Source organism: Rhinopithecus bieti, unplaced genomic scaffold (genome assembly GCF_001698545.2).
Source record: "Rhinopithecus bieti isolate Rb0 unplaced genomic scaffold, ASM169854v2 scaffold_81617, whole genome shotgun sequence".
Taxonomy (NCBI): domain Eukaryota; kingdom Metazoa; phylum Chordata; class Mammalia; order Primates; family Cercopithecidae; genus Rhinopithecus; species Rhinopithecus bieti.
This window is the reverse complement of record NW_016841754.1, coordinates 1,170,275-1,181,573: the sequence shown is the minus strand read 5'-3', so window position 1 is coordinate 1,181,573 and position 11,299 is coordinate 1,170,275. Positions and strand designations below refer to the sequence as shown.

At 37.5% G+C, this 11,299-nt stretch overlaps 1 protein-coding gene across 1 annotated transcript in view; it reads right to left on the bottom strand.

The window, feature by feature from the left end:
* Positions 1-11,299, bottom strand: part of NEB (nebulin) — a 236,581-nt gene that overhangs the window by 183,332 nt on the left and 41,950 nt on the right. The window contains 7 exon segments of the mRNA XM_017866068.1: positions 1,691-1,897; positions 2,002-2,313; positions 3,838-3,945; positions 4,035-4,139; positions 4,914-5,012; positions 6,833-6,940; positions 8,950-9,147. Of these exon segments, the coding sequence (XP_017721557.1) occupies positions 1,691-1,897; positions 2,002-2,313; positions 3,838-3,945; positions 4,035-4,139; positions 4,914-5,012; positions 6,833-6,940; positions 8,950-9,147 (1,137 nt within the window).

Here is an 11,299-nt window from a genome sequence, read left to right as displayed (position 1 = left end):
ATTGGGAGTTATACCTGATGTAAATGATGAGTTGATGGGTGCTGACAAGTTGATGGGTGCAGCACACCAACATGGCACAAGTATACATATGTAACAAACCTGCACGTTATGCACATGTACCCTAGAACTTAAAGTATAATAATAATAATAATAAAAAGAAATACATTACTTAGTTCCTAAAACTAAAATAGAGCCAGAATCACAAGTAGATTTTCAATCTCATAATTCTCATTTATCATATATATCCTTATTTCCCAGGCATGACTATGTGGAATATGACATGTAAACTGGTATGCATGTACCCAAGATAAAATCTGACATGGCTAATAGCTAAATTAATACCCAAATATTAAATAATTTCTTCTAGGACCCAAAGTTACCTCTAAGTCCTCATTGTCTTTAAGAACAATATCTAAGCAATCACAGATTCATGAATTCGACCTTCTATACAGCTCCTTGTCTGCCACTGCTACTCTCTTAGCTTCAGTCCAATTAAACCTTCCTTGGATTTTGGTGACAGCCTTCTAATTCATCTTCTCACCTCCAGTCTCTCCTCTTTCCAAAGTCTCCACACTTGGGGCCAGCATTGTCTTTTAAAACACAGGCCTGATAATGTGGCTCCATGGATTAAACATATTCAACATCTCTTCTTACCTACCCCCTAATATCCAGACTCTAAAAATTAGCATGTGAATCCCTTACTAATCAGGTTACAATCCTGAACCTTTTGCTTTTACACTTTTTCATTCCTTTCCTACTGCTGTTATATTGTTCATTCTTTTTCTACTGCTGTTATGTTGTTCCCTTTGCCAGGAATGCTCGCTTCTCTCACTTGCCCAGGAAACTCTGGTAGGCAGTTACCTGTGTACAAGGCACCTGCCTTGTACTTAACATTTTCCTCTCCTGCAGCATTTGTCTCTCTTGAGGACAATGCTCTGTTTGTAGTCATGTCTTTGTCTTATGCTCTTACCCTACACTTTCTTGTGAATTTCTATATCCCATGAATCCTCATCTATTTCATCTTTATGCCATCAGCAGGTAATACAATGCCTGGCACATGGTAGATGTTCAAAAAGTATTCATTAAATAAATAAGTGAATGCTTTTGATCTTCTGTATACCAAACTTTCCTTTAGAAACTTTGACTTTAGCCAGAGCATAGACGGTGCTCATGAACAGGTAGGCAAATGATACTCACCTCAATCAGACGTAAGTTAAAAAGTCTCTGTGATAATTGTGTATGCTGAATTCTTAGAAGCAAAAACATATTTATATGTATTACTTCTCTGTATTAATGTTTTATATATGAAAAGAAAATAAGAGAAACTTAATATGGAATCGAATACAACAAATCTGCCAAAATAAAGTGTCTGGGATTTAAGTTTAAATTCTGTGTATGTATGTGTGTGCATGTGTATGTGTGTAGCCTAGAATTTTTTCACGGTCGTTTATTCAATAAAACAATATTTTGGTTAAAAGGAAATTTTTTTAAAAAAGGAAGATAAAAGGCAAGAGAAGAAAATGTTAGTGCCCAAACTACACATAACTGTAATTTTAAACAATTTGAATAAACAAAATAATAAATTTAAAATGGAAAGATATTGGCCCAGAAAAGAAAATATTGGGCTGCTGTTTACTTTTCTAAAAAGCTTCCTGCATATCCTCTGTCCTCTCTATTTTGTTGTACTCACATCACTGACTTGCTTCGTGTTCTGTTTTGCCTGGACCATAACTGGGGAGTCCACAATGCTGGTAAATTTGAGGGTGTCTGGATGTTGCCTGTACTTCTTTTCATTCAGAGCATCACCGGCCTTTTTAACTTTTTCGACGTCGAGACTGCCGATAGGAATCCAGCCAATGCCTTTCATCCAGTTGTTGTAGTCTTCCTTGTAGACGTTCTACAGCAATGGAGAAAAGAGGAGTGAGGGCCTAGGCCAGGGTGCTTTTCATGGCAGGCTCTGAACTTAATAGGGGGGTTTCTTGAGGAGTAAATGACCCTTACATCACTCTGTATCTGCATCATGTTCTTAGACAGCTCCAGGTCCATGGCATCAGGCAAGTAGGTGTAATGATGGAGAGAATGCTTATAGTTGACATTGCTGATCACATCCTGAGCTTTCTTAGCTGCCACGACGTTGAACATATCACGGGGTGTGTTGTATTTGGTCTTTGTCTTCTCATAGTCTTTTTTATACTCCCGATCTGATTGTATCTTGGCCACGTTCATATAATGGACCAGTTTAGGGTCATCTTGAAGACTTTGGAAGCCAACCATTTTCCCTTTAGCTTTTTCATAGTCTTTTTTGTATTGAACCTATTGTCAACAAAGGTGAGCATAATTTAAAATGTAGTTTTGAGGGTTTTACTAAACAATGAAGCCATGATTTGAAGTAATTGAGCTTCCCAAAACTTCCTGTACATCAATAACCAAACAACAATTCACTTGTATATGCTCTGAAATGTAGTCTGCTTAAAATAGAAATGTTATGTATTATGGAACCCATTTGATTATCTATAGCTGTTTCTGCCTATCCAAGTGAGGTTGAAATGGGGGGCATTACCATAATTTGTATCAGTGAGAAAATAAATCTTTATATTCTTCCTTTGCCTTTAGACATTGGTAGAGAAAATAAAATGATAAATAGGTCACAATCTCTACCAATTATATTGTGCTACTAGAGTGCAAGTAGCTAGATATTTGATTAGTTTTAGAATTTTTAGTAGTGGTAGGGTGATAAATATTAATAACAGTAGAATGTAATAAGTCCTTGGATATTCAAAGGGAAACCCAGAGCCAGGAGCGGGTAAACACTAACTGGCTCTGGATAGCAAAGTTGCGGGGGGGACTGAGCTTCCTCGGAGACATGTGGAGGGCACTGTGGGGCACTGAGAAGCAAAGCCATGAGGGAAGGTTTGTGGTATGCTGGGGCAGGAGTGGCAGGAGGAAAGCACCCACAGAGAAAGGGGGTCAGTAAGAAATTCTGGGTGGGACAGGGGCATTTCAGGACAAGGACATTTGTTATTCAATCATCACATATTTACACTGGAGCAATGTAAACCTAATTTCAAACAATCAGTAAAGTGGTGTTTGGGACTCTGGGAAGTCAAAAGGAAGGGGCTGTGTTTCATTTCTGGGTCATACAGAGCAGCAAGAAGAGACCCACAGGAGGAGGGCGCAGACAAGCTCAAGCCAGCCAGGAGGCAGACGTAAGCAGAGAAACGAAAACCTCAGAGACTCCACAGAAATCATGGAGAGGAGAATTCTTCTTCCTATAGAATAACAGATGGGGGCTTGAGCCAATTTTATTTAAATCTCAAAGACCAAAGTGACTTCAGTTCACATCTTGGTTAAAGATAAATAGGATAAGAAATAAAATTCTTAACTGTAATAGAACCCAAAGACTGGCTATTAGAGGTGGTGAAATTGAGGCCTGTCTATAGAAGTAATGAAGGAAAAAGGGAGAGGAAAGGGAAAGAAGGAAATCACATAAATTAATAAAGTTTTGAAATAAAATTTTACCATCTGGAGGCTATTATGACTTACATGGTAAGTCACTTCTGGATTTCCACAAGAGAAGTCATGTGAGTGAATGTAGAAATACAGATGAGAATTTTAAGTGAGGGGGCTTGATTAGAACTGAGCAGTAGAAGGTTATACAAATCCTTTCCCCCCAGAAAATTTAAATCTATTTAGGGAACTTTATTTCCTGAATAGTTTTCAATCAGATTTTCTTCCCACTGGGGACCACATGTATGGAGACTTTTGGGTTATTGTCAGACCCCAAGCCCACCCACTCACATTTTCTAGTTGCCCATGTGTAACCGCATCTAGACTTACGTCACTCGCTGCCTGCCTGGCAGCTTTGGCAGCTCTGATGGGAATCGCATCAGTTCTCAGGTCATATCCCTTCTTGCTCAGGTCTTTCAAGTCTGCTTTGTATATATTCTGAAAGAAAAATGTCATTTAAGTACAACTTAGAGACCATGTTAGTAAAGTCTGGACACACACATCAGCCCGTGAGTCTACCCACACACCTCACTGATATTGTAGGCATTAACTTTAGCCTGGATGAACTGAGGCAGGTCTGCTGGTAGGTTGTATTTGTGAATAATTTCCTCTCCTTTGGCTTTGTAAGCGATCTGAAAGAGATAAAAATGCATAAACAAACAAATAAATAAAGTAGAAAAGTTTAATGGCACTGGAAATAATTTCCTAATGGATCATATTTCACAGAGGCGGTTTTAGGAAGGACACTGTGCATTTGCATATTTATGTGCAAATATCTGTAGGCATTCAAGGTCACGCATACAGTTGCTTAGGACCCTGTCTCAGTGCTTATTAAGTTTTGCAAAGATCCCTTGGAACTTGCAGTAGGAACCTCTGGGCCTAGTTAGGGGCACTTAGTGGCAATTAAGTCCCAAGGAGGTGACTTGATGAAAATGGTAAACTGCAAACACTTTCCTGAGTTCAGCAAAGTGTAATAGGGTAGAATACACCAACCGCCTATGTTATATTTTGTGCGCAGTTAGAGGGACTTAAGGGTGGTTTCGATTATGTGTAACTTTTGTTTTAGTGCTGACTTAAAATATAACTGCTCCCTATTTGATATACTCATTCTTTCTGGTCTTTCCTAGAAATAGGCTTGTAGTTTTTGTTGTCATTAAGAGAAGTCCTTCTTACTTTTTCCTTAGAAAGCAATGTCAAATGGCTAAAAGGACAGTCAATACAATATACGTTACTGTAAATACATGAATTAGGCATGCTTTCTTAATGAACAGCTGGGGAATTGTACAGATGCTTGTGTAATTGGGTATCCATATTGTATAATAACTAGAGGTGATCAGTACATTTGAAATATAAATGTATTTGTATTAGTTAACATCTATTAACATATAGATAGGATTAACACTTACATCACTCCTCTGGGCCTGATTAATTTTAGACTGTACTGTAATTGGAGCATCTTCAATCGAGGTAAACTTGAGTGTGTCTGGATGTTGGCGATATTTTTTCTGTTCGGCAAATCAAAAACAGAAAACAACTTTGTTTTCACTGAACATTAATATGTCAAAATCCTTGACATTTATTTTGAAGTGACAAGGAAGATTTCTTTCATGATTTTAAAATGTAAAAATACTAGATTCTTGATTGGCTTGATGAATGCAATACAAAAGTCAGTATTTTAAAAAATCCATTTAATTGTGGATGGTTTGGGACAGCACAGACACATATACTGCTCTCAGGAACCAGACTCCTTTCTTAATTTCTTGCCTATGACATGAAAGAAGATACCCTCAGCTAAGCAGAATCCAGAAACATTACAGAGTTTTCTAAAGGTTTGACAGAAAAGCAAGCAAGGAGATTTGGAGTGTCTTTGCATGACACAAACAAGTTCTCTTTTTCCCTGTTATTCCATCAGCAAATGGCATCAAGAAGCTGTCTGATTGAAGGAGGAGGAATTGAGGAACTAGGCCAACAGCTAGGAATTATTATTAAGAGAGACAGGACTTTTGCTCTGCAAGCCTTAATGTGGTTAGTACATAAGTTATCACCAAAGCGCTAAAGGGGAACTGCAGAGGAGACCCTGGGGAGGTGTGCCCACTGGGAGCTGACAGCTTCTGGCTACCTTATTCCTGTATTCGTCTCTATTTTCCCAGTCCTCTTCCTTTGTGCATATTGTACATCCCAGTTAGTATCATCACTCTTTCAGCTTCAGACTTCTAAAAACCATTACCTAGAACTTTCTTCTGGAAGATCTTTGAGCAGACAAAATGGTTTTCATCGAAAACAAAATACTGAACAAAACGTAAAACTTGAGTGTGGAAGACAACCCTCGTACCACACCTCTGTCCTTTGTGTAGTCTGCCCTCCTTGCGGATGTACTCACCTGACAGCAGTGAGTCTTCAACTGTCATGGAGGAGGGACACATAACCTTGCTGCCTTATGAGCCTCAAGATCATCACTATTTTTTCTAACACTGAATTTATATTTTACTTCAAAGCCAACCAGAATATGACATAGGAAATAATTCTCCAAAGACAATTTCTATAATGGCTGCATTTTTCATAATCACACAAAAAAAGAAACCATCCACACATCCCCCAATAGGTGAAACAATAATAACAATGTGGTATGTGTTATGCTGGGGCAAAAGTAACTGTAGTTCTTGCCATTACTTTTAATGTCAAAACTGCAATTACTTTTGTACCAACCTAATGAATCCACACAAAAGATTACTACTCAATAATTAAAAAAAACCAAATTATAAGCAGAAACGTGGATGAATCACAGAAACATTACATGAAGTGAAAGAAGCCAGATACAAAAGAAATTTCTAGAAAAGATAAAACTTTAGAGACAGAATGCAAATCAGTGGTTGCCTGGGGCTGAAGGTGAGAGCTGCCATTTTGTGGGGAAGCTTTCTGGGGTGCTAGCAGCATTTTAAAATTCAATTGCAGTGATGACTGCACAATTACATGAATTTATTAAAACTTGTCAAAGTGTACACTTAACATGAGGGACTTTTATCATATGCAAGTTATACCTTAATAAAATTGTTAAAAATATTTCTATAATGAATGGTTAACATAAATGGTTAACAAGTTATACCTTAATAAAATTGTTAAACATATTTCCATAATGAATGGTTAACATAAATGCTTTTGGTAATATAAAGGCTTGTGCTGGTCTACCCAGGTAATTCACCTGGTAAGCTCTTTTCCTCAGCAACAGTGACTGAGAATGAAGCAATGAAGGAGCACTGCCCATGGTTTAGAGAACTTTAACACAATATAGTCACCACTCTCCCTCTGACACACCCAGTGGCTTTACCTCATTGAGGATGTCTGAAGCTCGCTTGGCCTTTTCCATTTCTAAGGACCCAAAAGGCACCCAGCCACAACCTTTCATCCAGCTATTGTAGTCAGCTTTGTATTCAACCTAAAACACCAAGAGAAAGGTTACATTTCTTCGCTGTGTCAACATCACTATGCAAAATCATCAATGTTTTACCCAAAACAATGTTTTTGAGATTTCTGACCAGCTTCCTTACTCCAGACATTAAGGTTATTTTATATATTTCTTTGGTGAGATATAGTAACAGCTCTTAGATTTTTGCTTTCCTTCTAACTGGCGTATGTTCCATTTCATCCTTATTTCCAACTTAATGGAAGCGTGTGGTACTCTAATTCCAACCTGGAAAATGCTCAAGTCAAATTTGCACTTCAAAGAAGTGAAATTGTCAGTTAACCAAATGTGAGACGTTTGTTCACTGGAACTTTAAGTATTATGTTTCTATCAAATTAAAATAGAAGGCCACACTGAAGGTGGATTATTTGCTCATTTTCTAATTTCCTAATTACATAAGACTTAATAGAATTATTTGTACTAAGTGTTTGCCCACATGACCCTTCATGTGTACTCGTCGACTTTGGAGTGTTTCTACATTGGCTAACAAAACACTTTAAAATAGTTGCACTCGTTAATTTGATAAGAGAGCGGTTATTATTTGGAACTGGTCCTAGTTGGGGCACAGTTACTTGATGCTATTAAAGTAATGAGCTACTCTTGTTGTCTGAGCATAGGTGGTACCAAAAATTTACATTTTAGATACAAAATTCAAACTGTTGTTTTTACTCTGGGCCTTTTAAGTAGAATGGAAAATCAAGAAAGCATTTAGTTCCTGCCCTTCAGAGGCTTATGATCTATTTGGGATGAAAAAACATAACAAAATCAAACTAATAACAAGTAGAATAACAATGCATAATATAGAATTCTTAGTGGTAGGAATGTAAAATTTTGCAGCCGCTGCAGAAAATAGTATGGTGGTTCCTCTACAAATAAAAAATAGAGCTACCGTGTGATCCAACTATTCAACTTCTGGGTTTATACTCAAGAGAATTGAAACCAGGATCTCAAAGAGATATTCACATGCCCATATTCATAGCAGCATTATTCAAAATAGCTTTAAGGTGGAAGCAACCCAAATGTCTACCAACGGACGAATGGGCGAATAAAATGTGGCATATCCATACAATAGAATATTATTCACCCTTAAAAAGGAAGGAAATTCTGATACATGCTACAACATGGATGAACCTTGAGGACATTTTGCTAAGTGAAATAAGCCAATCACAAAGAGATAAATACTGTATGACTTCACATATATGAGGTATCTAGGGTTAGTCAAACTTAGAAACAGAGCATAGATAGGTGGTTGCCACAAGCTAAGGGAAGAAGGAAAATGGGAGTTGCTGTTTAACGAATACAGAATTTCAGTTTGGGAAGATGAAAAGGCTCTGGAGATTGGTTGTACAGCAATGTTAATACACTTAACACCACTGAACTGTATACTTGAAAACTGCAAAGGTGGTAAATTTATGTTATGTGTATTTTATCACATTTTAAAAAATAGAATTGTTAGGATGAAGTATTCAGTTGTGGAGTTTGGACAAATTAATTTGCTTAAAGAAGCTCTGATCTGCAGAAAAAACCATTATTATAAATATTTATGTTAAATGATATATTTCTTTTCAGATAGAAATCTATGTAAAGATCATTGATAATGATGAATGTGATGATTATGATAATAGTGATGATAGATACTGAATGTTTATTGAGAATTCACCAGGGCCTGGCACCATGCTAAGTATTTTGCATGCATTTATATCCTCCAAACAATGTTTTTGATTTATTTCCATTTTACAGAAGAGGACTCTAGACTTAGCAAGGTTGATAACTTTCCCCGAGGGAAACAGTGATGGGGTGCATGCCAGATCAGTTCTTCCTAACATTGAAAGGCATGTTCTTAGAGAACCACAAGGGTCGTTTGCTTCCATACATAGGACAATGCAGATACCTCTGAGAAGTGCAAAAACCTCACTCAACTTTGAAGCCATTTCAGTTTCCGTCTTTTTAAAAGAGGGGCTACAGAAACCCTGGTTACTCACATCGCTCTGTAGTGCATACGCCTTCTTGGCAAGGTCTACATTGATGCTATCGGGCGGGTAGCTGTAACTGTGTAAGATGTGCTTATAATCAACGTCGCTGGCAATTGCCTGAGATTTCTTAGCTTGAGTGACTTGGAGCATATCAAGAGGTGCTGTGTAGATAGTTTTTGACTTTTCATAATCTTTTCGATATTCGCGCTGTGAATAGGAAATTATCATTTATTATCACAAATCCTCAGTGGATTTCCAGAAAAGACAGAGATCTTCCATAAACAATAAATACAAGTTAGAGAAAGAGTCAAACATCTGAGTAGCTATTTTGCCCAAAAACATGTTCATATGTTACATACCGTTGAAATTCCCCCAAAAAGCACACATGGGCAGATCTCAGATCAATGAGAAACTGTCTGGGTCACAGCAGAAAATGGGCCACAGCTTCTGCTTCAGTCAGGAACAGGAATGATTTTATTCTAAAACAGGGTTTCTCAAGGACCACTAACAAGTGTTACTATTATTAATGTAATTTAACCTATGAAGAGTTTTCAGTAAAGAAGCATCTTTTAATTGTAACGAAAACCATATGACACTTTGATTTTAATAAAATGACTACTTAATACACAGGGCTGTAGGCTTAGTTTCTTGGCTGGATAGAGTCATTTTTGAATGGATAGTCAACTGCTTTTTAACCTATCATCGAAAGGCGATAAGCCCCACTGAGAATCTCAAAGGTTGTTTTCATATCAAGTTCAATTTGAGCAACAATTTAAAGGAAGCTTCAGATTGCAGCAGTTAAAAGACTTCATGGGAGAAAAGTTTGAGAAACTGAGCCATTAAAATAACATTGGCCCTTCCATACAGCGTTATAAACCAAATGTACTGACTGGGCCTCAAGGGCTCCCTTCATTGTCTGGTTTTCTGGAACGGCTAGACAAGGTGCTAATTGGGTCTAATTCCCAGCTTCATTATATCCAGTCACCAATTACTTTGACAGAAAAATTTTGATCCACTGCCTTTAAGAAAACTCTAAATTCATCCTAGTTCTCCATGGTCACGTATGTGTTAGAGACAGTGACCTAAGCTGGCAAGTACAGATGCGCACTACAAATCTTCTGTAACAATTCCTTTTGCAAACAATCTGATCTTTTGGCTTTCTAAGGGAAATTGATCTTCCTTCTCACATTTTGTGGGTGGTCATTTTCACTGAATACATTTATTACTTAACTATAAAATTGAGACCCTGGTTTATAAAAATAAAGTATGGAAACTTTCTGATAGTTTGCAACAACATTGAAAACAACCGTTTGTCTTCATTAGAAATAAACCGATAAAGCAACATTGCAACAGCAGTAGGTGTGTGGAAGTATTTTGAAGAAACTGTTGTTACTGTTTTGTTCATGTTCACACCAGCTGACACATACCAGTACATATAAAATGTTGTCAAAGATCCAAAGGGCTTTAAAAGATTCTTTTTAAAAAGCCATGCATATTCTATATCTGCAGCTTAGCATTTTGCCTGGATATTACATGAGAATGACTCATTTGCTATGTGTTTTGGTCATCTATCAATTAACAAATGTTTATTGGGCATTTATTATGTGCCTACTGCTGGGTTCTGTGATAGGAATAAAAACAAAAGATAAAAATACACATGCTATCAATGGGGAGTTATATCCTTCTTGAGTTGAGGAGACTCAGCTAGTGAACAAGATAGTAATATAAGTGAGCACTACATACTGACATAATCCACTGTGAAGTTACTAGAGAAAATTACAGAATTAGAAGTTTTAAAGTGCTATGTGATGACAGAATAAATGCAAAATGAATTAAAGAGGTATGTATAGATCATCATATAAAAGCATGGTTAAAACTAAATGACACAAACACCCTTCTCTTTCATCATAAAAAACGAGTATCTGCAAGCTACACTGAACATTCTCAGCACTCTTAAGGGATTCATTCTCTAAACATTTTATACACAATATATACTACAGTTTACAATAGTAGATGTTTGTCTCTCTGTAATAAGAATTTTAACTGGAAAATGTTACATGGCCCATAGACAAGCCTTAAGGAACCCATGAGTTCACCAGAATTCAGGCAAAAGGCATGAAAAGAAATGTTCATTTTCGGCCGGGCGCGGTGGCTCAAGCCTGTAATCCCAGCACTTTGGGAGGCCGAGACGGGCGGATCACGAGGTCAGGAGATCGAGACCATCCTGGCGAACACGGTGAAACCCCGTCTCTACTAAAAATACAAAAAACTAGCCGGGCGAGGTGGCGGGCGCCTGTAGTCCCAGCTACTTGGGAGGCTGAGGCAGGAGAATGGCGTAAACCCGGGAGGCGGAGCTTGC